Below are 26,239 nucleotides of genomic sequence, written 5' to 3' on the forward strand. Positions count from 1 at the left end.
GATATGTTTTAATTACATGATGATATGAGTATCAATTACTCTATAATGTATGATATGATGATGTTGCATGATACGTTGGTTTTTGTGAGTAGGAAATGATCTCACTAAGCCTTGAGTGCTTACAGATACTTTTCCTTGTACCACAGATAAAGGTAAAGAATGGAGAAACTAGAGGCGTAGCAGGAAGGGGCAAGAGATGTGTGATGGTGACTTGGCTAAAGAAACAAAATAACCTGCTTAAGTAAACTTAGAATAATATGTTATGTTATGTGATGTCTTTTATGATTCTCTATGCATGAGTTAGAAATGAATACTATGACTATTTAAGTTGAATTATGTTATTTCTTATACATATGCTTACTATGTTACTCTATGCTTAGAAACATAGATATGCTTCCGTTGTATGTATGTATGAATGTTTAAGTTACTAAGTCTAAGGATAAGGAAAGTAACCCCGCCCTCACTAGGCAGGAGTGGTAGTAAAGGGGCGGGCGTTACAAAAGTAATGTCAAATTTGGAATTCGGCATTTTCTTATGGAATTAAGGGAAATGTAAACCTTAATCCAAATTGTCACTCTTGGAAAGAGTAACATGTGCCAAATCTTAAGGAATTATGTTTGAATTAAATTGGCACAATGTGGAAAAACATAAGAAATACCAAATTGGGGTTTTGGTATCTTCTTAGGATAATTAAAGGAAAATCTAGGTCCTAATGTAAGATGTTTACTCTTTGGAAGAGTAAAATGTGTCAAACTTTGAGGTTTTGAACTTAATTTAAATTGACACATTTAGAAAAGGATAAGAAATGCCAAGTTGGGGTTTTGACATTTTCTTAGAAGGTTAAAGGCAAATCTAAGTCTTAATTTGATTTCATTTACTCTTGGAAAGAGTAAAATGTGTCATACTTTGAGGAATTTGTTTAATTTAAGATGACACAAATTTAGAAAGAAATTAAAGAAATGTCAAGTTGGGGTTTGACATTTTCTTGATGAAATTGGGCAATTTAAGGTTAAATTTTGAGTTAGCTAGGGTTAAGAATACTTAGATAGGTAATCTAGGTAAATTTTATTTATGCTAACTTGCCATGATTGTTTGCCCATCATATGCCATGACATCATATTTAGCATTCACATTTTATTATAAAAAATACAAAAATACCATGTCATGTCATACATACATCATGTAGCTATAGCATGCTTTGCTTTTGAAAATTACTTATTTTGATGTATATCATTAATCATCATGCAGTATGTCAATTTCCTTGTAATTAAGGACAAAAAGCATTTATTATGTATGGAAGTATCCCAACAAGAGGGATCATATCAAGTGACATCCTAGATGGATGACCATGATTTTTACAATGTCTAGATAGAGATGCATGATCCCTTAGTTTAGGGGCAAGACCAAATATACATCTCACAAAGAACTATAAGGTGACTTGTATGTGTTTTAATACACGTTAGATACAAGTGAGATGTTAAGATGGTGAACAAAACTCAAGATGTTGATCTAGTGCATCTTGTTGAGTTTTAGGTTTATCAAAACACATAGTTATGTGCCTTCCAATCATTGGGAAAGCTAATGTACAAGTCATGTGCATTGAGCCCAAAGAACGTGGTTGGATATTGATTTTGAAAATGATTTCAAAATTCTTTTGAAAAACCTTGGTGAAGACTATCTTTTGATAGTAATCATCATTGAAAAGTTAGACACAAATTAGGAGAAAACATTGAAGTTTTTAAAAGTTTTCAAATTTGTATCAATCTTTGAAAATAGGAAGTATTTTCATAGAAAACTATTTTTCCCTAATAAATTATACCCTAAATAATGTCTACATGAGTTTTCATGATGAAAACAAGTATGGATTGGTTAAGAAAAACCAAAGTGAAGTTTCGGTTGAGGTTTAGTTTCATTATTGAATTTTAAACCTCAAAATTTCGAGTTTTGATTTTCCTAATTATTTAGGAACCCCAAGTCATTGTTGGTGCAATGATAGAAGTTTGACCATATTTTTAGGAGGAGTTACTCTTTGAAAACATAAAAATCTTTTCCAAGATCAAAAGGAGGTCAAATGTTAAGGTAGCACATGACATTGGTATGGGAGGTGTTACCAAGGACAAAGGAGAGTCATCCAAGGCCAATAAGAAGGAATATGCTAGGGTAACATATAATTATAGCAAGGATAAGGTGTCCAAGATTAAGGACAAGAAGAAATTAATCAAAGACAAGGTGTCTAAGGTTAAGAAGGTGAGTTTAGTAGGCCAAGTGTCACCCGAGGTGCACCGAAGTGGCCTAGCCATAGTGAATGAGTCACCAAGGGAGGTGACTAAGGTTAAGATTCCTACGGTTAGGAAGAGCCTTTGGGACCCATGATAGATGAGTTATCAGATGTGCCAAGTGGTTAGGAGACGGACTTAAGTCTCTAACCTAGTGGGTTAGCACAATTGGGATGTGTTTCATGCATGAAAATATGACATTGGGGGTCATATTGCATAAAAATTAGTTTTTGATATATAGATGTCATATAAACCCATGCTAGGGAAGTATTGTGGTTTAGTATGGGCAGATACATCAAGAAGAAGCCAAAACTAGGACTTTAGGTCAATGTTCAATTGAACTATTTAGCTAGTTTTAAATTTTGTGTCAATCTTAGGATCTGTGATAAATATATTTTTATATATATTTTTCCCAAGTAGACATGGATAAAATAGACCTCTCCACAAAATTTGGGATTTTTTGGAGATCTGTGGAATTTTTGGCGCATTTCTGAAAGTAAGTAAAAAAGGCTGGTTTTTGCCCAAAAAGAGTACCAGTCGACTGGTACAGTTACCAGTCAACTGGTACAGTTACCAGTCGACTGGTAACAATGTTTTTGAGCACAGAATGTCTCTGTAAGCTCATTTTCATGAGGCCAGTCGACTGGTTACGATACCAGTCGACTGGTAACAGTGTATTTCGAACACAGAAGGTTCTGTGAGTGGAAATCGAAGGAGGCAGTCGACTGGTACCTAGTTCAGTCGACTGATACCAGTCTAAAAGTGTTTTTCAACATTGTTCTTGACCGTGTCAACTTGTTTAAATGTATGAAATCAATGAGGGATAAATACATGAGTTTAGGGTCAATTTGGATGACATGTTTTCAACAATTGAGATATTGTTGGAGCTCTTTTTGATGTATGGCAAAGGGGGAGAAGTTTAGGTTTAAGTGGGAAATCTATACAACTTTGCAAGAAATCCTAGCTCGAGGGGGAGCATAGGTGAAGGGGGAGCGATTGTTTAGGCAAAGGGGGAGAAGTTTACCTTTGCGGGAAATCCTAGCTCAAGGGAGAGCTTAGGTGAAGGGGGAACCTAGGGATTTAGGTTCCATTATTTATGCATGAGTTGATTTGCATATTTATTTGCATATGTATTGCATTTATGTTTCCCTAACTTAAACATGTTGTCAAACATCAAAAAGGGGGAGATTGTTGGAGCAATCTAGGTACTATAGGTTTTGATGTTTGGGCAAATGTTTAAGTTAGGTTTATTGTTGTATTTGATATGCATTGTGAGTGTGCAGGATACAGATACAACAAGGAAAGTCCAAGTGTGATCTTGGCAAATGAGGAAAGTCCAAGAATGAGTCTTGGCGGTGTAAGTCCAAGCATGTAGTCTTGCCAACGTAAGTCCAAGTATGACTTGGCAATGGATGAAGTCCCGGAGGTGAGGAGCCTCTTGACAATGGAAAACCCGACAATATGGACAAGGCCGAAGGAAGCTCCAGAAGGCAAGACGTGAAGGATGGGGAGACATCCGAGGGACGCGAGGCTGATGAAGGAGGCTAGAAGGCTAGGTCTAGGTTGGTCAGGCGAGGACGAGTGCTGAGTGATTGCACTCAAGGCAAAATTCTATGTGTTTTAGGATTTACTGTAGCGGTAATGTAGAGACACTGTAGCAGTACTGTTGTGACACTGTAGCAGTACTGCAGCAGCCGACTGGTACACTGTAGCAGTCGACTGGTAGTCGAACGTTGGGTAACGGTCGGCTTCACTTAAAGGACCAGTCGACTATTGTATGCAATAGTCGACTGGTAGCGGGAAAATAGCTTAGTGTTTTTCTCTCGAGCTCTATTTAATATAGCTCGAGGTACTTGGGCATGGTTGACGAAATAGACTTGGTTAAAGCCTATTAGAGTCTCCCAAGCCTTCGTGTGATCGGTGTGCTTGTATTCAAGTGTTTGTGGCGAGGTTTCTCCACCGACAAGGAGCGTGAGCTAGCCGGAGGTCTTCCGGAGAATCATCCACCGACGGATCGAGATCGTCCACCTTACGGACAGCCGTGGAGTATGAGCTTTATCTCCGAACCACGTTAAATCAACGTGTTAGATTTGCTTTCTCTTGTTAGTATTTGTTTTTGTATTTCCGCTGCGAACTAACATTATAGGAAGCGATCGATTTGGGTGAGACGCTATTCACCCCACTCTAGCGGACGTCAAGGTCCCAACAGTTACCAGCTGTCCCTTTTGTCCCTTTGCGCCTCTTGCTTGTTCCCGGGCCGAGCGGACCGGTCACTAGGCGCTCATGGCCTCCGGGAATGCGCATACCTCGAACCGGGCGGGGAAGCCCTGCTCATGTGCTCGAATGAGTGTGCGCCTTATTGTCCTGTGGCTCGGCCGAGCGACCTGTCCGCTCGGCCCAGAAACTCTTTCACCTTGAGCATCGGAAACCCGACCCCTGGTCAGGCTGTCTTTCGTCCGTCCTAGGAGACTCCTGGCCGGATGTTCGGTCGGCCCGCCAGTCCGCTCGGCACGACCTTGGGGTTGCCCCTCTTGACCATTGACCTTCACGTGTCGTTGACCTTCCGCCAACGAGGGTCCCCCATCCTTACCGTCGGATCAACAATGATTCTGATTCTGATTTCTATTCCCAGGAAAGAACCAAACATCTCCTAACATAACTAAAAGATCATGAAAGACACAATTTGTTGTTTCGAATTGATTGAGTTTTAAGTTATTCAGATATATAACGATTTTGAGTTTTAAATAAGGAAATATTTTTTTATGCCTTTTATTATTGGTAATGTTGAAACATATATAATAATTTAATAATGAGAACACGAACAAGTAATTAGCTAGTAATTAAACAACACTATTTAATTTGATCGACAAACAAATTATAAGAATTCGATTTTATACAAAAAATGCTGATTACATACTTTTCAACAGAGTTCTAAAAGCAAAACAAACAACAGAATCCTAACAACAACCCAAACAAAAACAATCCCAATAGTTTTAGTCAGTGTTTCTCAGTAGTAATAGTAAACTGCAAACTAAGATAACTAAAAGATGATCGAGGACGCAGCAACATCATGAAGAGGGTAACCAATTGGAGCCGGTTACCATTTGATCATGTAAGGTGTCGCCAGCGGATGAACAGAGACACCACCACGCTGAGACCGGAAAGGACAAGGTGAGCGCATCATCGGCAGTGGTACCATAACACCACTACCAGTTGAAGCCGGTGAGCGCAGGAGAGGATTGAAAGAAGATGGAGCTTTAATCTCCTGGCAAGCACTCTCCAAGCCATAAAGAATCATAGAGACCTGCTCGTCGTCGATCTCCCACCTTTTATGCAGCTCATGGAAAATTAATCCAGTTACCAGACTATCGAATCCTGCTTGGTGAGCGACACCGTCGGCCTCCACCTTCAACAGATTTGCAAGTTTCTCTAACCCAAGCTCGCCGCCGAGGAGTCCATGGCAGAACCGAGCCATGTACTTGATATCGAAGAGTCGTCCGCCGAAAATGCTCCACGCCTCCGTCATAAATTCTCGCAGTGTGTCCGGCAGCGGCTTTCCGCCGGTTAAAATCTTCAACAGGTACGCAACATCGTACAGGCCATGGAACGTGACAAAATTACCGCCCTGGCAGAATAATTTCTCCCGGAGCAGAGCGGCGCAGCGTTCTGAAGAAGAAACCCCCTCGCGTCGATTTCTTTGGAGATCGATGCCGCTTTTCCGAATGGGCGTCGGCAAGGAAGGATCGTCGTCTGGGTCATAATCGGAGAAGTTAATTTGCCATGATACACCGGGGCCGGGCATAGGCTGGTTGCCGTGGTCGTCAAAAAGTGTAAAACCAAGCTGGATGACATGGAGATTGTCAACGTTATGCTTCACGTCGCGGTACCTTTCTTCTTCGGTGAAGCGGCGAGGGGTGCAATGGATAAAACCAGAAAACTCAGTATCGAGGGCTACGATTGGGAAGCAAGGACGAATGGCAGCGATCAACTCCAATTGCTCCACGAAATTATGCTCCCATACGTCTATGCTTCCCATTGCAGCAGCTGTCTCCGTCTTTAATTTTAGAACCGGCGAAGGCGAGTGAAAATGAAAGCGAAGGCGAGTGGAGAATGAATCGAAGGCGAGGGATTAGGGGTTTATTTATGGACGCGGATTTGTTGCCTAACGGTAAATCCTATTTCTGCTCTGTTTGATTTTGTGGGCCCTTTATTTCCATATTTGAATAGCATCACTAATAATATCTGTTAAGTTCTGTTTGTTTTGAATTGTTTCCATTTTTGTTAGTCCAACTTTCCTTATTTGATAGATGATATTAGAATCGTATCTAGTCAATTATTAGTAATCAAATATATTTTATCAAAAGTTTTAAACAATTTTAGAGACCTGAAATTCATATCAAATGATTATTATTGCACTCATGCACTCCTGTGTCAATCCTATTTATTTATGTTTAATTTAAAATGAGAATTATTAGTCAATTATAATGGCATTCATTTAGTTGAATATTGATTGGACAATAATGAATTATGCAAAGCTAATTGGTTGGATGCACATTTTAACAAATAGATGCCCTTTGCGTAATTAGTAAAATTAAATAATAAATTATCATAATAATAAATATAAATAGATTTTAAATATATATTTGTAAAATGTAATAATATTAAAAATATAAAATATCCATTTTATTAATCACACTTCATATTTCATAAAGAAAATTTAAATAATAATATCCATTTTTTTAATATTCAACTTTATAATACAAAATTTGATTAATAATTCTTATCTAATTTAGTCCGAAAGATTTTATATTTTTGGGTAGTACTATAAGTGGATGTAGCGTAATTATTACGGTATAACTTTTTTTATATATATAATTTTTTAAGCCTCCGTTAGGAATTTATTTTGTTATTCATATGGGTAAATAGATTCCTTACATAATATTATAATAAAAAAAATTTGAGGGAAAATGTAAAGACTCTCGGAATTAGGGATAACAATTTCACCCGAATTCGATAGAGGATCTGACATCCGATCCGAATGGAGGAGGATATAGAGGAACTATCAATATCCGATATCCGACCCGAATACTCGATTAAATAATATATATAATATATTAAAGAAAATTTTCTTTTTTCCAAAATTAACTTACTATTATTTTTATTGATATTAGGAGGAGACTATATAGATGTTTAATCTATATTTTTAATTAGATATATATATATATATATATATTTAATAGGTGGTTAATTTTAATATAATTTTGTTAAATGATAATAGTTGGATAGAAAGAAGAAAAATTATAATTATAGAAGATATCTGATCATTTAATGAGTATAAATATACTCATCAGAGATCCTATACCCGATAAATATGAGGACGAAGGATATAGAATCCGACCCATTATCATCCCTACTCAGAATCTAGTGAAAAATCAGTTAATTCATTTAGTCTTTACCTGGGTCAGTCGCACATATTATCCGTTACAATCGTACTGGATCCAAACGTTCAATCTATCCAGGTCTGATTTTTATAACCGGTGTATGTGATGCAAAGAGCAGCAGCTTGGACTTATTGAATCATTGGCATTATTGAATCAGAAACAGTGGAATCAACACGAGAATTTAAAACTAAATTTCAATAGGATTACAATATGTAAAACCATTTGATACAATTTAGACAGATTCAATTGAAAAAACACACACGCACACAAACCATTGGTCGACTAATTTGACCCCTAAGCCAGATTTTCCAAACACAAGCAAGATTTTGATATGGCAAAATTACACAAAAAACTTTCGAATATCATCAATGCACACGATAAGACCATTTCGAAACCAGAAGGATCATTCATCAATGAGATTGCTCACAAAACTCTATAGGAACAAAATCCAAAGGCTTAGAAATTAGTAGGGCGATCATGCACCACATGGATGCCTAAGAACATTGCAAAACAAAAAGGATCATTCAGCAATACAACCATTCGCACAACATCCTATAGCAACAAAATTGTAAGATTAAGAAATTAGTGAGCAGCCTATTAATGAACCATATTGACGCCTATTATAACCTCGATGCAAAACAAAAATGATCATTCCACAATACAACTATTCACACAATTCTATAGCAGCAAAATCATAAAAGTAAGAAATTAGTAGGGCGATCTATGAATCACATCAATTTCTATTATAACACCTTTGAAAAACAAAAAGGATCATTATGCAATACAACTACTCACATAAAACTCTATAGCAACAAAAATTGAAAGACTAAGAAATTAGTGGGGCGGTCTAATCTTGCTCATGGAACATTAGTTGGGGTATCAACATTTATTCTCTCAAGCTCTTTCTCAATCGATGTTGTAGTGACAACAAGTCTAGTTTCCATTTATTCAGCTAGTTTATAGGTAATTAAGATGACCAATGAACTCCACAAGGAGTAAGATACTGCCGCAAATAAGAAAGCTCAAGAATTCAAGTAGAAAGAGCCTCATGTTTAATAATACAATTGTTTTAGTTAAATAAGTTCTGAGATGCTGCTTGGACCATGCTTCTAAGAACATAACGCTGTATTCGCACTGCAACATGAAAATATACCAAGAATAATCAGTGACAATAAAAGAAGAAAAAAAAATACAACAATAGAATTTATATATCAGTTTAAATGACCCTAAAATTGAAGAGGGAACAATTGGAAATGGACAAGACAATTCTTGCACAAGTTTTGCTAAATTGCAAAGGCTAGTCCCTTTTGCATGGTCTCTCAAAGTGATGCCTCAAACTGAGGAGCTGGAAAACATTATAGAGTCAATCTACAAAAATGGGATACTAATCCAAGGAAAATGGACGAGGGAGGTGCACAGTAGGGATAGATGAGAAATTTTAAAGGAAAATCAAATAAAAAGGCATAGGAGCTTCAAGTTTCTGAACACTCTCCAAAATCTTTAAGACAGATCAAATTTTTCCATGGTGACGAGTGAACTGCTGAACACTGATCATACTGTCAGCATTAAACACCATTTTTAATTTTCAAATTTCTCTAAAAAATGAATCTTGGCAAATCCATGGCACAAGTGCAAGTGTTGAACACAAAGTTTAAAGAGTTCTTGGTATTGGAAAAATCGAGATATTCAATGACACCACAGTCCAAAGGCTAATATGATTGAGGAACAATGGCTGGTTCTCATTAACAACACCCTCAGCTCAGAACAGTTGCACCGGAATTACTTGAAGAATTAAAGTTAAAACAGACATGAGAATAATTAAAGGGCACAATTATCAACTGATTACATCAAGAGCAACAAATTCATCTAAAGCTTGGGATATTAAGACTACATTTTTTCATATTGTTAGCATCAAATTCACACGATACAAGGTAAAACCATTTGGATTCTCCATTCACAATTCTCTCCCTTTCCCTGCTTTAGTGACCTACTGCAGTAAATACCAATAATACATGGTTATTGGTTTTATTTTGTTTTTTGTAGCTTTTCTTTTTCTTTCATAACTTTTGACAAACAGAAAAATTTATTTCTATGCGGCAAAAGAGTTCTGGGAGCCCCAGTGACATTAATGCATTGGGATAGTTAGTTAAGTTGTGATTCATGCATGTTTGGTTTCTCGCTATTTTTATAGCAGGATATCATTAGTTCAGAACTAGCTGTAGAGGTTAACTGGAAAAAATATGTAGGGCAAACAACTGTCTTCAAGAAAAGATCTATAAAGCCACATTCAACAATGCAGAGCATCACTGCATCACCTCATACCAATCACATGCCATATATGTTGGCATTCCAAATTGGATTAGATATGCTGCAAAGTTAGAAATTATGCAAACTGCACTGTGCATAGAGGCTACATGTTCTTTTAATCTTCAATTGGCTCACATCTAGAACAAGCCAAATTAACACCTACCAAAATCAACTAAAATAACACTATCAAGGACTCAACCATAAGCTTTTTAAAACCTTCAAACCACTCATTGGGTTGTCAGCCTAGGACAATCAACTTCCCTAGCATCAAAGAAAGATTATTTCCCATAGAAAGGGCTAGTCTAACCAAAGAATCATGCTCACTTCTATAATATTTTGTAAAACTAAGAATTTGTAACATATTTATTTGGCACTTTCAAGAAGATTTAAATGAGAAAAGCAACAATTAACATCTTCTTCAAGAAACCTCTTGGATTCATGGATAGTTAGTATCATATTTATCTGAAACTATAAAGATTGAAATGAGAAAAGCAACAATTAGCATCTTCTTCCAACAAAACCTACCCGAGTTATTAAAGGAGTGTTATTTGCACCTTAGCACATATGTTACAAACTATTTTCCATGAATCCAACCTTAACTCATTTCTTATGGCTAATTTGCAATATCCCAATTATTATGTTGCTTAAAGCCAAATCAGAACAATGCTCAACATTTCAGATAAAAAACATGTAACTACAAGGATAACCATCAGTTATATCCAAGATAAAGCAGCATAGAAAGACATAAATTATACCTGACTCATGAAGCTATACTGCTTGCCCATGCCTATAAACTCCAAATGCCATTGGAAAAGGAGCTCCTCCGACACTAATAACCTTTAGTTAATGTGTAGAAAACTACAATAACACAACTGAAACAATTGATGCACCTAACCTAACTGTAATCTTCTCTTCATTATCATAATACTTATAGTCAGCCATGTCAATTATGGTGGGATATGGAGAAAAATTTGGAAAGTTCCTTTAATCAAGGAAAAGACTCTTTTTCATTGTTTCATAAACTAGATAAGTAATGCTAGCAGATGGCACTACTTTGAGTAGGTTCGGGAATAGCCCTTTATAGAACCCCCCAAATCCTTCATTTCTAAAGGTTTTCCAGAACACATCAGACATCCCACTATAAGAAGTAGAGGAGTTGGCACGCTGGGCCTGCATTCTGAAAATAAAATCAAGGAGTTAGATGCAGAAGACGGCACCAAAATGTAGAACATACAATCTAAATCAATGTAATAATTAACTACCTCGTTCTAATAACCTGCAAAGGGTAAACACACGTTGCACCTAGAGCACCTGAGATAGTTCCACAACCCAGTTGCACAAGAGGGCCTGGTTCTACACGTTAGTTGAAACTATTAAACAGACTAATTACAAAATCAATTGTACAACAATGTGAATATTAAAGTCTAAAAGTTACCAGTGTTGTTAAGAATATATGTTCTAGACATCTCCTTTAGGGTCTCATATGCAGTAAGATCTATGCCTGCATATGGAATAATTCCAAGAAGAGATGGTACAACCCCTCTGTAGAAAGCTCGAGGCCCTTCATGAACCCAAATGTCTTTTGTTAAAGTGGCTAGACTGGGAACTCTACTGCCTTCACATGCATGAGTCTGTAGTCGAGTTTTCACAAGATCCAAGGGATAGATAGCAGTTTGTGCCACTGCACCGGCTAAACCACCAGCAATCAAACGGCCAGAAGCACCAATATCACTCTTATCAGTACCTTTGGCTTTAACTATATAATCTTTCAGTAGTTCAAATGCAAAAAATCTTAATGCACTTTCCGGTGCAACCTTCATCACATTCAAACCATTACCCCTAAAAAACCCCAAGAAACCGCTCTCTCTCCATATCTTTTTTGTTGCTGGCAAAATGCATGCTTGTGTTGTCTGTACTTGCAAAATCACTTTAAGCCTGTCAAGAGGAGCAGTGGTGGTACGAGAAGTTGCTCCAGCAACACCACCTGCAATGAGGTATTTGGCTGCATTCGAATGTTTACTTATCCCTTCTGGGATAACAGCCTGTTCGCCAATATCAATGTGACAAACTTTTTCCCAATACTGGTAGATGTTCTCCATAGTTATTTCATGAGGGTAAAGTAGAAGAAAATCTCTCCATTCCTCAAAAGTTATAATCCCATTGTTATCCTTATCAACATGGTCCACGAAACTAGCAAGCTCTTCATCATCAATTTCAATCCCTGAAGACAGACACTATCAGATCTTATGATGCAAGCTTTAGCAAAAGATGGTGAATACATTAGTGAAAAGTTGAATCAAACTACAACTTCTTTTGGAGGATGCTCCAGTGAAAACACGCTTAGAGATCCTATACAATTGTAATATTCAACTGCTAAATCATACAGGTCTTCTATATCTCTAACCTGTAATTACAGTAACACTGACCCATTGATGAAGAACCAGTAGGCAGTGTTGCATGAACCCAGCTTAATTTAGATATTAATTATGCAAAGTCTTCAACACTTCTTGTAATTATGAATGTGTTTGTTAACAGTATTCTCAAAGCTTAGACATTAGCAGAAAAGTTTAGACATGAAGTAGAGAACATCTAGTTGCCAATTCAACCAACAGGCAGCCAGGGTTATGTGAATATTCTTAATGAACAAAAGGATTTGGCACATAAACTTTCCATATTATCCTGGATCTTCTACATATTTTTACTAGACAACTAAACTAGTAGGCTTGTTAACTAGATACAATTTCTTTGTATATGGCCAGCTCATGGCTAGTGAAGGTAGTGAAGGTAACAGGTTTTATGAAAATGTCTCTTCTACAAATGAATAAGTTTCTTTAAATCTTTCCACATTATTTGCAGACATTTTTGGCATGAAGGAAAGCATTCTGAAATTTAGAAGATTAAAACCAATTCCAATATAGAAACCTAAACTTAATCAGAACCAATCATGACAACCAATATTTTTGTAGAAAAGATTTGGATGATAGTCACTTAAGAATCAGGGGTTTTGATGTCTAAAAGCCATAAGGAAAGATGATGATAACCAAATCTAGGATCTTCAGTATATACAATTAGATATCTATGCAGACAGGTAAGTTGTTCTTGCATCTTTGGATGTGCGGCTATGCAATTCATGGCTCATCATATAAAGCCAATGTTTTTACCTTTGCCCTGTAGTAGTGTTACCCATTGTCAATAGTTTCTAAACTGAATTTATTGGGCAACATGTATAAAATAACAAAAGCGAGGGGAAAATATGGAAGGAATTGAACTTTGGTTGCTTCTTTAATTTGAAATTTAATGCCTAAAATAAGCATACAAAATGCAACTCGGTAGTAAGAATAATGATCATCAAAGATAATTTTGAAACACTAGGATAACTATCAGTTGTAGGTGTAGGATCCCGGTACTCACTGTATGCCGCATAGATGTGAGGAATGAATTTAGTACACTTCCATAATATTAGTGGAATACTAGACCAGCGTTATGATTATGCAATGAACTCAGAAATAATCAAACCCTCTGTCAACGGTTCCTATCTACAATGTTACTTCGTTACTTGAGATGCAGTTCAGAGTGTTCCTTCTTAATCAATTTTACCTGCCTCGATGAGGGCATCCCAGAGTTCCTCGGGCAAAATACAGCCATTATGCTCAACATCGATGGCCTGGAAGATTCGATAGAGCTCGAGCTCCTTGCCGTCCATGTACCTACGGAACTCCTGGTATTCGACGCGCCCGTCGCGGTCGGAGTCGCAAACCTTAAGGAGATCCCTAGCGTACTTGTACTCAGCAGGGATGTTGAGACCGGACAGGCCAGTCTCGATCTGGTCATAATCGAGGTAGCCAAGCCCTGCCTTGTCGAAGAAGCCAAAGAGGCTCCGGATCCGGGCCTCCCGCTCTTCCTTGGTCTCGCGCAGCGCGAGCAGGACGTGGTCCATGGACACGGGTCCTGGCTTCTTCACCGGGTTGCAACCGCCCTGCTTCCGATGCTGCTTCTGATCCGCCTCCGTCGGCGGTGTCTCCATCTTGGCGGGGAAGTCGATCCGCTGCTCCACCGCCTTGACCGCGCCGGACATCTTCCGCCGCGGCTATGCCTCTCTATATCGATCAATTGCGGAGAAATTGCATCCAAGAATTCAATCCGATCCGATCAAGTCACATAGAATTCGAACGGGAGACGAAGAACGGAATGCCGATGGATCGAATCGGAAGGGATTATGGAGGAGGGATTGGTGATATCTTTCTCTCTCTCTCTACCACTTCAAAATTACTGCTACTATTTATATTTAATTGCGATGTGTATTATACGTATAAAACAATAATCACGCTCCGATTTTTTAAAATTAATAAATAAATAAAGAAAGACGTGTTCACGGGGGCAAAATCAAATTTCGAAATTTTTATTTTTTGGATTAAAAAATTATTCCATATATAACACGAATTGTCAATTTAAAATTAGAGAATCGCGTGATTGTCATAACAAAGAGATCGATAATCAAATATCCTTAAACACTTGCTGTTAAAAATTAATTAATTGGTAAATTTTAGTTCTCGGGTTGGTTTGAATTTTGATCCAAATTTGGAAAAGTCTTTTTCATTTATTTATTTGAATTATGATTTATTGGAGATCTTCCAACGCAAATACGCAATGTGTCTGTCTGTATATGCTCCTCTTTCAACAAAGCGAGCACCGCGCTAGCGAATGTTCCAAGCACATTCCTTTTCTTCCTTCAATTATTAATAATTATATATTTAGAAAGAAAGCGTAAACATGTAATTTGATAATTTAAAGTAGACTCGGGAATTTTGAAACTCGGTTTAGGGGTTGGACCGGTAAAGCAAGTCGTTTTGTATGCCGGATAGACCGGTAAAATATTAGAGGTATATATATATATATAATCTTATTTTATTATTAATTAAGTTTATTTATTTATTTTTTTTGTTTAATACGTATGTTTATCATCATTTTGTATCGTCTAATTAGAGTATTTATTGGTCGTCTAAATACATGTCCGTATCATTTTAAATGTATCTTTCGAAGTTTTCTTTTAATAGATGTAACTCCGACTTTCTCTCTAATATTTTTATTTCTTATTCTGTTCATCCTTCACACATCTATCTTAACATTCTCATCTCTACAATTTATTGTTGGATATTGGGGCCTTAAATGGACCAAAATAATTTTGAGGAAGGAAACCATCAATTGTTGAAAGTCGTAATTGACTTCAAAATTGAAATCTACGATTCACGTAGATAGATTTAGACTATTAATTTGCTCAAAATCGATTAAGGGTGAATGAGAAATTAATGTTTAAAGTCGGGCCAAAATAACATTTATTATTCATTAATAAAGTGCATGGGAGAATAGTCCCACATCGGAAATTCTCGATGTGTATTCTCTACTTATTAATGAAGATGTGTTAATGGAGTTAACACAAAAATAAAAGGACAGATGCTCCCTTAGCCCAGGGCGAGCAGGTGCTCGCACCTGTGAGCCCGCCACGTGCGCACGTGCGCACGTGCGCAATGGGCACTTTGCACGTACGCATCGTCACGAGGAGTAAACACTCAATTCACTCAATCCTCTCCTCTTCCTCAAGCATTCATCTCATCTTGTGTCGATTCTGAGGAACTGACGACCTGGGGTTTACCCCGCCATGCGTCTATGGCCTATGTACCTGCATGAACCTCCCTCCATATCCGTGGGGCCGACACTAGGGGGGCCGCTAAACCCCGCCATGCGCCTATGACCTGTGTACCTGCATGAACCTCCCTCCATATCCGTGGGGCCGACACTAGGGGAGCCGCTAAGGTAGCGGATCTACCTTTGTACATTCAAGAGTCCAAAAAATCTACTAGAAGGTTCGCTGGTCTCGGAAGTCGGAGTGCTACAATTCCGAGACGTTCGTCTTGTGCTATGATGGAATAGACGATCAGTTTGCATACTCCAGAAGCTACCCGGGAATAACATTTATAAAATTTCTCTTTAAGTTTTAGAAATATTTACGGTCACATAAAACACACGACACTTTCCTCTATTTTAATCATTCTATTTATATTATATGTAAAATATCTCTCTTAATCTCTCAATCATTTTATAAAATAATTCTAAATATTTAATCCTCAAAAACTAGAATAACATATAATTAAAAAAAATCAACTAGAATCGTAGTTAAATATTACACGTTTAGTACAGGAACATTACTATTGTTAAACTTACAAACGTGGTTCTATTAACAAATCAGTCTGACACACGAGTTAAAAAGAGTTTTAAAAAATAATACAAATTAATCACTCAAATTCGGAAAATCTTAATCGAATTGGGCTTAATCATAAGAATAATTGGTGAAAGAAACTCTTGCATTGTTAATTGATAAACACAATAATCCAATTATATTTAAAACATAATTAACATAGACACCACCCTTCAAAGTTTCAATGGATGATAACAGTTAAAAGTCAGACTAATTTTAAATAATTTTTAGTAATTTAGACCCGAATTACTACTTAAATATGTAGCGTGGGCAAATTGACTTTTTGCCGTGCTTTTAAAGAAGCGAATCTAGATCGTTTTAAAAGCTATGGAAAAAAAACAGATATGGGCAGATTTTAAATGTGTAGAATTCCATGTGTCTCCCAATTATTCTAAGTAGGTACGTCAAATCCATGTGAATGCGGAGACTCCCAAATGGCGTTATTGACTTGGACATCATGTCAAAGTCGTTAATTGACAGATCAACGGTGGCATACTTATGCGACACCTACCATTTGATTTGATTAAATTAATACGGCGGTACGATTTAATTACTTGCTTCCGTTGTTTCAGTCCGAATCCGGTCAAGTTCTCACATTTTTTTATTGTGTTTTTTTTGCCATATCATTTTGACGAGTGACGACTCTTGAAATATTACGGAATCTCATTCCGAGCCATTAGATTTGATTTCAAAGTTTCTCCAGAATCCTACTGGAAGTTAAATGAAAAAATTAATTTAGACCGTATTTTTCAGATAGAAAGAACTGACCTGCAAAGTAATTTTGGCAAATCAGACAACGTAGGCACAAATATACTTTCAAATTTGGGTGGAATTTCTTTCACTTAGGAATGATTCATTCATATCGCAAGATAAATTATATTATAGAATGATAAATATTGAATGAGTTGGAAGTATGTGCTTCTGGAATTGATGTTACTCTATCAGAGAGAAGCATCTTTTTGTCTTGTTTCTACTTGTAATTATTAATTGATCCAACCCTACTTTTGATGGATTCTCTGATCATTAGTACAACACTAGATTAGAGAATAGACTTAAACATATTGAACGGTAAATCTACTAGAGAATCTTATTCGGAATATCGAGTTGGTCGAGTCTGTTGATTTGATCATTATATTAAAATGATATAACATTGCTATTCAATTCTTGAAAAAAAGAGAGTATGTTTATTAAAATAATTATTAGTTAACTGTTAGAGCAAGCTGGTATCTCTTGTTCTTGCTTGTCATGAATTGGGCTACTCTAGTTAGATCGCCTTTAAAAGTGGATATATGGTCTGGAACTGTTGCATAACAGAGAATATCTAAACACTCAGTCCAGGAGTTGATCACAGGCAAAGGAATGATTTTATTGAGAACATAGTAAAATCATGAAAGGCTCTGCAAAGGTTACATGATGAAGTTGTAAAATACGAGTTTATACAAGTACGATACGTTTTCTATGAGCAATGAAGCATGAAAACTTGTGGGCAAGCATATCAATCTCCTATATCTCACATGATTCTGTTTCTGTGCGGCCAAAAAGTGCATAGCGGTTGTTGGCAACTATGTCATAAGAAAAATCCCTCACAAACCTATGAAATTTTAGCACAAACATTTCAGTGAGACCGAGACATAATGGTTGAGCCCGCCATCCACATATAACAAATGTTCAAGAAGACCAAAGAAGGATTATTGAGACTTACAGTGGGGCAATCTTCAAGAAGAAAGCAAGTTGAGGAAACGGGAGGCCAAGAAACTCCATAATCCTGAGGACAGCTTCTGACTTTATAGAACACCTAGAATAACACAATAGAAAGTAGAAACTTGGTTACTGAAAGTTCTATGTTCTTATTGTGCCCCTCTATTTGGCCCCCTACGACAAAGACATGTATACAAACAACCAAGCTCACATAATGTCCTGATCCATAGGAGTATTTAAATATAGTACTCTTACAAATTAGAAAGCGTAGGATGGTAACTTTCTGCTGGGTTGGCTCGAACATTGTGCTATTAAGATTCACCAATCATAACTGCAAGGGAGGACTTCATGCAAAGCATTTTTCTACTGGAAATTAGGTTGGTTGACAAGTTGACATCGTTGAAGGAGACAGTGCCTTCGAATCTTTTTTGATGTGAATCTCTCAGGAGGGAAGAGTGTCTTTGGACCTTGGTTCCTAGCACTTGCTAAAGCAATGCCTACTGATCTATATTGCTGACAAGCATTCTTCAATGGAGTGAGAACTTCATTGTGGTGGTCATACAAAGTGGTTAGACAAGAATAGTTTCCTATTAACACAACCATGTAAGTTTTTGGTCCTACTTAAAAGAGCACAACTTAACCGTTCATAATCAGACTGGAAACAAAATCCTGTGATATCACAGCCAAGTAATGTGACGCACATATATATATGCAACCCATGCTTCATTGATGCAAGTGTGCCAAGATCAATTGTGATCCAATGTCTCACGATAGTAATAGGCACAACACGGCTACAACCTGGTGTGTCCTTTTACCAAAATAACAGCCCTATGTTTATGCAAATTTTCACCGAGTTTTTTGATTGAGAGCGGAGGCTATGTAGTTTTCAAGTTGTTTTTTTTTGTGCGCGCCAAAATTGTGATGATGCCTTGAGAAAGATGCAACAATTGTTCAAAACGCATGCAACGACTATTGGAAACCATAGATAAGGATTGTCTCCTCAAACATTAGGTGAAGTTTTGCTTTTATTCCCCAAACGCTGTTGAGAGAGGAGTCACGTATAGATAAGAGCTTCATTACAATAGAATGAAAGCAAGGCATGCCTAGGTAACTATGATTGGCTTGGATACTCTATGGATTGATGTAAGTTCTGGACAAATCATTTTATATTACTCTTGTGATTATTTATGGCTGTTTATGCTTGTCAAGGAAGTCGTCGTCAATGTTACACAAGATGTTTGGTGTATTGCCTTCCCTGTGGGAGACATTGTTTCACAGTGTGGCTTTTTGGTGGGTGATTAGCATCAGCAGATTACAACACTCTTATTGGGTGGAAACTATTTATTATGATAATGTTAATCTCAATAACCCAACAAATTCAAGTCGACGATATCAGCTTATTTTAACTGACAAAGGCCATCAAAGAACAACATAAATAACACATAGAAACTGAGACGGTGTACCTGTCTTTTTCGACAAGTACTACACTGGAAATATCGTCGGATGATCTCCCGCATCTTTGCAGAAGTTTCCTGCCGGATTCACTCTGAAGCGCCTCGTACCTAATCATTCTGCATAGAAGAAATAGTTCAATGGAAAAAAAAATTTGCTCTTGACGACAAAATTACCATCTGAGAAAAGGGGGAAAACGAAGAAGAAAACGGAGAGGACCATGAGACCTATTGCGATCGTTGTCCCGAACAAATCTGACTCCACCGTTGCACAAATTGCACACGCCTGCAGCCACCGGCACCACCACAGAGGTTGATTAAGGCAGGAATTCAATCGGAGAAGAAGGAAAAAGGAAGAGGACGCGGCAGGCGTTACCGTCGAAGAGCATGATCGGCCTGGAGTCGGTTTGGAAGAACTCGCCGTCGGTGACCTTCACCCAGTCGACGGAGCCGGAAAAGGAGGAAGGCGGAGACTGGATCCCAAGTGCAGCTACCGGCGCTTGGGTTTGTTTGAACCTTACTCGGGTTGCGCCGATGGGTAGAGAGCCGAGCGAGACTGGAAGGACGAGCGTCATGGCGCTGTGCGAACTGGAGAAGGCAAGATCTTGGCTTACCGTGCCAATAGAGAAGGATTGGTGATTTGATCTTACCCTTTGGCTCCTTTGAGCATTTGCCAAATGCCGGGGTAGAAAATCGTGTACGTTGGCGTCGGCTGAACCACAATTTAGGTGCATTATTTCTGGCCTGCTGACGCGGATGTGATAATGTTAGGGTTTTATGTTTCAACCACAAGCACCTCGCCTCGTTGGCGACTCCCTGGCCTGCAACCGACTGGAGTCTCTCCTCTGCATCCTCGCCACCCGGAAGAAGCCGAGCTCGTCGGCCGCGACGGTGAGGACGAGTTCCGGCAGTGGGTGTTCCGCCGCCGAAACGCCACCGTCTCCATCTTTTGGTCACGCTTCCTCGTGAAGGGCACGTAGAAGAAGGCGCCTGCAGGATGAATCACAACACTCTGTTCATGGAGACCGCAGACGACCAGTGGGCGGGGGAGCTGACGGAGATTGATATACTGGTTTCGGTGACGATCTACCGCGAGAACGGCGTAGGCGTTTAAGCCTGCAGGTGCCCAAGCCAGGCTTAAGCTCTTGTGAGATCGTTCCGTCAAGCCATGCACTAGGGGAAAACCCATCAGGATTACCACGACCCAAAAGCTGCTTGTCGATCATGTTGAGTACCAGTTCATCTCTGCCAAACTTCCTTGCAAAAGGCCGCATTGTTATTTACCATTCTTGCAAAGTCACCGAGGGTTAAAAAGTGAGGGTGCTGCTTTGGAGGGTTATCCCAAGAAATGAAATGGAGGCCATGATTGACGGTGGTGCTCTGAAACTCTGGAGCATTGAAGATGACGGTGTCGAAATAACCCCATATGCAGTTTCATCATCCAAGCAGAGCCTAGAACTCGAAATTTATCTAATATATAAAACAATACATTCATCATAAACACAAACTTTTAGCAATATGAACAAAAATAGCATGGTGAGCAATACTCTCATTTGGGACAACTTTGATGCTATCAATAAAGCCAGTTTTGGTGGTCATCTGTATACCAATTAATAATTCATATATATATTTTTTAATTGGTATATACGTACTGCCAATGAATGAGTTCAAACACTTTCCTCAATGGAACTTACCCTTATTTTGGGGCAAAGGGATGCATTCATTCGCCGTTGAACAACTAAACAAGACTCTCATGCACTACAGTTCGGTAGTCATGGAGTGTGCTCATAGATGTGTCATTCTTATTCTACTGGCTTATAAATGGTTCTATCTAAAATTATTAGAACTAATAAACACCATTAAAGCAAGATAGAATATATACAGGGGTGTCAAAAATGCATGGATAAGTCAACTCGAAAAATATCATATTAGGATTAGGAGTTCAGGTATTGGTTCGGATTGATCCGAATTGACCTAAATTTGAAGTTTAAGATTTTTTTTAAGATTAAATTAAATTTTATTTTAAAAATTAAGATGTTTTATTAATATAATAATAGGGAGTTAGTTTGATAATAGTGAAATATTAAAATAAAAATAAAAAATTATAGAAAAAATAGTAATTTTTTTTTTTTAATCTGTTGGTTAAGTTATCTTGATTCGAGTTTAGTTTATGACTTTTTTGATTGTGTTCGAGTTCAAATCGAGTTAGAATTTTTTATAATATTTTTATTTCGATCAGACTTAAATCATCCGAATTGACACTTCTAATATACTAGTCTCATTTAATGGAATGTTGGTGGACTATCTTGAGCTTTCCTTGTTAAAAATGAAAATTGATGTACGATGAGCTTTTAGAGGCCATAATTTTTTTGATTCGGATTGAATCAATGGATCTTTAATATACCAAATTTAAGCTCATTTATTTATAATTGGTTGTCGGGTCACGGGTGTAACCCATAATGATCTAGTCTTAGATCCAAAGAATATTATTTTTATAATTATTTTAGAGTTATTTCCATCTTTTACATCATCATTAGGATTTTAAGACTATTTAAATCTTTGTTAAGTTGATATTTGAAAATTATCTTTTATTTTGAATCAATTTTATTCGGTTAAACATAGAGACACCATCTCTATGTTTGACAGTTTCTTGTGTTCTCCCTAAAATTCTTCTGAAAAAATCAATCGCTAGAATAATAGTTATTGTCAGATATAAAAAATTCAATAAAATATTATTATCTTTTAGTCCAATAGTTATGATAATGGGTAGTTGATCCTGTCCGAATCGTTGAACCAAAGGACGCTGGGCACGTGGCACGCTCCCAGTCGATGGAGTGAATCTCCGGCTGGTCGAACGAAGCTCCGGCGATCCTGCACAAGAGTCTAGCCGGGAAGGGGTTCCCGGCGACGACCCTCCGACGCTCAAGTCAGGTAAGTGGTGGAAAAAGTGGCTGCCAAGCTTGTATCATACGTACCTTTGGCGAAGCAATAGCCTCTTTATATAGGACGGAGAAGGAACTAATGCACGCCCACCGAGGTGCATACGTGTCAGCAACCCATACCCCGGTATGCACTTGTCAGAGAGCTTACCTGACACCATACTGCTACAGTCCGAGCATGTTCTTTGATGGGACAGCAGGACCCCCCGTTGTCAGACTAGAAGTATGGCATAGCCATACGACTTGACGGCTGTCAGAAGATGTCCCCGTCTTTTACCCACCGCCTGACCGGGATGCCCGGCCTGCCGGGCGGGCGAAGAACGTCGTCCGGACGGCCTTAATTCTTTGCGCCGGCCGGGCGGCACATCCTTCCGCTCGGTCATTATGCACTGCTTCATTTGAGCGTCGGAACCCTGGTCCCTACTAGGGTGCCTTTTATTATCAGATTTCCCTTTCTTCCGAGTCCGGTCGGCTCGTCCTTTTCCGGCGAGCCACTGGACCCTTTGACCTCCCCTCAGTGTTGACTCCTTCTTATGGGGTTCCGGATTTTTATCGCCGGATCACTTGCCTTCCTCTCGAGTCTAGTCGAAGGAGGCAAAGTCCGATTGACTGGACTGCCGATCTGCCCGAACAATGATCATTGCATTAGGCCGCTCAGCCAGGCATAAGGATGCTTACCCGTGCGGCGATATCTGTCCATTCGGCGATACTTTGTCCATGCCTTGTATTTTCTTGGAATCGACGTCCGTTGTTCTCCCACACTACCCGTCACGTGCTCTGCGCACGGTAAGGGGAGCTCATTAAATGTGGCTAGTAACCGGCTGACACGTGGCGATCGTGTATTTGTCAGAGTATGGCGGTTGCGTCACTTCCGATGGGACAGCCGCCGTTTGAAACGGACGATCAGATGACAACCTCGATAGCGACGACCTGGATCGGACGGTGGAGATCGCTCCCGGGCGGCGATATAAGGCCCTTGACTCCGTTTCCGCCGCATTTCGTCTTCTTCGTTTCCAGACTCCTGTCGTTCCTCCTTTCGCCGGCGACCTTGTGCTCAGGCTTTCCGACGATCACACGGCTTCTTCCGATCATCTCCCTCGCTTGTAAGACTCCTTTTCTCGCTCCAGACACATTCTTCTTTCTGTTAATCATCCTTTTCAGTCGGGTTTCCTCCATTGCTTGAACCCTCCTCTTCTATCCCGCATTCTGGCCTTTCGATCATGACCAGTACCTCGCAGTCAACCGGCGATACTCCGGGTCTTTGGTACTCGAACATGGAAAGTCGGTTCGACGAGGAAGACGCCTTGCGCCTCACTCGAGCATATGACCTACCGATCGACCACCAAATAGTGTTAGCCACACCTTCCGATCGGCCTCACGATCCTCCGCCCGGCACTGTTGTTTTCTTCCGGGACCAATTCCTGGCCGGACTACGTTTTCCACCTCACAAGTTTTTCTTAGAAGTTTGCAACTATTTCCGCATTCCGCTCGGCCAGGTAGTTCCCAACTCTATTAGGTTGCTGAGCGGAGTGGTAGTTTTGTTCAAACTGAACGGCATTCCCTTAACCCCAAAAATCTTCCACTACTTCTACTATCCCAAGCAAGCCGAGTGGGGCACCTTTGTTTTCCAGTCTAGGATAGGCTTCGTCCTTTTCGATAATATGCCGAGCTCCAACAAACATTGGAAGGAGCATTTTTTCTACATACGCTTTCCCGAGCGGCCCACTTTCCGCACCAAGTGGCAGACGGCTATGCCCGCGCAACCGGAGCTCGGCAAGTTTAGAGGCGACGCGGACTATCTCCATGCAGCCGAACAGCTAGTCGGTCAGCGCTATCATATTGACAAGATGCTCCTCCCGGGAGTAATGCATATATTCGGCTTGTCTTCTACTCCAGCCGATCTGCCTTGTAGCATGAGTAAGCTCCCTTATCTTCCCCTTTATTTTGTTCTAACTGATTTATTTTCTGCTTCTGCAGCTAAGGTCATGTGGCGCGCCAGAGCTACCGAGAAAGTCAAATTGAAGGCCGCTCGGATTGAGGCGGTGACGAGCAAGGAGGCAGCCGAACGGGGCCTTGCTTCGGCTGATCCGGCCGGCGAAGAAGGTGAGGGGACGCCAACGGTCCCTGAAGCCTCGGACGCCCCTGCCCCTCATGATGAGGCCGCGGGCAATATAGAACCTACGACTGAAGCTGAAGTGGAGGGCCGTTCAGCCGATGATGTGCCGCTACGCACTCGGAAACGGAGGCGACCGGAATCTGCACCTGCCTCTACACTTGATGAGCCACAACCTGAGCGGGGTGCAGATGCGCCGGCGCTGTCCGGAACAGTTTCCCTCGAGAGTACCCCGACCCCTCAGGATTCTCCGAGGGCCAGCTTGGAGGTGCCGCCGTCCAGCCCTTCAAGGACTCGACGACGTATCAGGCGTTTAGGCGAGCTACCCTCCTCTTCTGCTGGTGGGTCGTCTCAGAGCGGGCCGAGCGGCCAGAATTTACTTAAAACCGTTTTGCGCCTCCCTTCGGAGGCGTACATGGCTGCTGCTGATCGGCCGGTGTTTCCTGAGCAGATGATCACCTTGACGGGCCCTCTCACACAAGCTTGGATAGATGCTCGGAGTCGGATAGCCAAGTTGACTCCCGGGCAGCTCGGCGACAGCAACCTTCAATCAGCCACCGGGGTATACCTCCTCCCCCCCTCTTCTCTCTCCTATTTGAAGTTTTTTAACCTGTCTACGTTTGCTAGCAGAACTGGGTGGAGCAGATCGCCATTAGCGATCGGTTGGCCGAACTGGAGGAGGAACTGAAGCAACAAAAAGCAGCGGGGGACACCAGGCAGTCAACGACCGCTCTAGAGAAAGCCAAAAAATCGTTGGAAGCCGAACGGAAACGAGCTAATGATTTGGCGAGCAAGGTCGTTCGGCTTGAAACGATGATTAAACAACGAGACAAGGAGATCAAGACGGCGACCACTCGGAAGCAACAGGCCATCAACGATATGGACCACATGAAGGTGGAGATCCGGGGGCTGGAGCAACGCATCAAGGACCTGGATGCTCTGCTGGCCACCGAGAAGGAGAGCCGCTCGGCTGATCTCCAAAGATTCGATGGAGACTTGAAGGATCTCCAAGCTGCTAGCGACGCTGCCCATGCCGCGCTCAAAGAATATCAAGAGGGGGAGTCGGCCCGCTCGGACGAAGTGAGGAAGGCGTTCCTCCGTTCGGAAGACTTCGGAGAGAAGTTTACCGACAAGATATCCCTCACGTTCGAGGAGGCAATCAAGGCGGCGGTGGGTTATCTGAAGACCAAAGGTCACCTGCCTGCCGATCTGTCCATCCCCCCCGAGGATCTAGCGGGTGTGATGGACACCATCCCCGACGCTCTTTTTGATTTTGACGTGTGAGGAGAGCTTTTATAAACTTCTTTGTATTCCCGCCGTTCGGCCCTACTTATCGCTGTAGTGACCTTTTTTGGCTTGCATAATAGATAATTTTCTGTTCCTCTCATCTTTTATGTTGGCCAGGCATTTTTTCCCCCATCGCGACTAAGTGTTCTTTAAAACTCTCCCGCTCGGTACCTTGCTATACCAGGCAAGCGAATTATCTTCAATGTATTTCATAATGCAACTGAGTAGCCGTTCGGCGCACGGACATCGCTCGTTCAGTTGCTCGCATTTTTAATTCCGATTAACCATCTTTTGCTTCGCGCCTCACCTCAGGGTTTTTTGCTGGATTTTCGCAAGGCCTTCCGCTCAGGCATTTATAGACGCCGGCTCGTCTCTCAATATTTAACGTCGGAGCTCGACGGAGCGGATATTTATAGCTGGTCGGCGCGGCTCTCGATCTTTAACGACGGGGCTCGTCGATTCGTCCGCTCGGAT

The 26,239-nt window shown here is 40.1% G+C and overlaps 3 protein-coding genes across 3 annotated transcripts; all 3 read right to left on the reverse strand.

Moving 5' to 3' along the window:
* Positions 1 to 5,373: 5,373 nt before the first annotated feature.
* On the reverse strand, positions 5,374 to 6,312 carry LOC122043016 (probable CCR4-associated factor 1 homolog 11). The gene has a single exon (XM_042603447.1). It carries the CDS (start codon positions 6,310 to 6,312, stop codon positions 5,374 to 5,376), a length of 939 nt encoding a protein of 312 aa, XP_042459381.1.
* Positions 6,313 to 8,588: 2,276 nt separating this feature from the next.
* On the reverse strand, positions 8,589 to 14,288 carry LOC121982923 (calcium-dependent mitochondrial ATP-magnesium/phosphate carrier protein 3-like). The gene is made up of 5 exons (XM_042535928.1): positions 13,622 to 14,288; positions 11,460 to 12,245; positions 11,287 to 11,377; positions 10,780 to 11,201; positions 8,589 to 8,851 (listed from the first exon to the last, which is right to left on the reverse strand). The coding sequence occupies exons 1-4, from the start codon at positions 14,097 to 14,099 to the stop codon at positions 11,009 to 11,011; spliced, it is 1,548 nt and encodes a 515-aa protein (XP_042391862.1). The 5' UTR covers positions 14,100 to 14,288; the 3' UTR covers positions 8,589 to 8,851; positions 10,780 to 11,008.
* Positions 14,289 to 17,618: 3,330 nt separating this feature from the next.
* On the reverse strand, positions 17,619 to 20,760 carry LOC121982932 (DCC family protein At1g52590, chloroplastic-like). The gene is made up of 5 exons (XM_042535936.1): positions 19,803 to 20,760; positions 19,655 to 19,712; positions 19,439 to 19,546; positions 17,980 to 18,072; positions 17,619 to 17,868 (listed from the first exon to the last, which is right to left on the reverse strand). Exons 1-5 carry the CDS (start codon positions 20,158 to 20,160, stop codon positions 17,781 to 17,783), a joined length of 705 nt encoding a protein of 234 aa, XP_042391870.1. The 5' UTR covers positions 20,161 to 20,760; the 3' UTR covers positions 17,619 to 17,780.
* Positions 20,761 to 26,239: the final 5,479 nt, after the last annotated feature.

The sequence above is a fragment of the Zingiber officinale genome, chromosome 1B (genome assembly GCF_018446385.1).
Source record: "Zingiber officinale cultivar Zhangliang chromosome 1B, Zo_v1.1, whole genome shotgun sequence".
Lineage (NCBI taxonomy): Eukaryota > Viridiplantae > Streptophyta > Magnoliopsida > Zingiberales > Zingiberaceae > Zingiber > Zingiber officinale.

What these genes read in the sequence shown, in the direction of transcription:
- LOC122043016 (XM_042603447.1), bottom strand. Translation starts at nt 6,312, where the DNA reads ATGGGAAGCATAGACGTATGGGAGCATAATTTCGTGGAGCAATTGGAG.
- LOC121982923 (XM_042535928.1), bottom strand. Translation starts at nt 14,099, where the DNA reads ATGTCCGGCGCGGTCAAGGCGGTGGAGCAGCGGATCGACTTCCCCGCC. An exon ending in ATATATTCTTAACAACACTG is followed by an intron (nt 11,378 to 11,459) that starts GTAACTTTTAGA and finishes ACTAACGTGTAG; the next exon opens with AACCAGGCCCTCTTGTGCAA. An exon ending in TTGCAGGTTATTAGAACGAG is followed by an intron (nt 11,202 to 11,286) that starts GTAGTTAATTAT and finishes TTTTATTTTCAG; the next exon opens with AATGCAGGCCCAGCGTGCCA.
- LOC121982932 (XM_042535936.1), bottom strand. Translation starts at nt 20,160, where the DNA reads ATGCACCTAAATTGTGGTTCAGCCGACGCCAACGTACACGATTTTCTA. An exon ending in GCCGATCATGCTCTTCGACG is followed by an intron (nt 19,713 to 19,802) that starts GTAACGCCTGCC and finishes CGGTGGCTGCAG; the next exon opens with GCGTGTGCAATTTGTGCAAC. An exon ending in GTACTTGTCGAAAAAGACAG is followed by an intron (nt 18,073 to 19,438) that starts GTACACCGTCTC and finishes GTGTTATTCTAG; the next exon opens with GTGTTCTATAAAGTCAGAAG.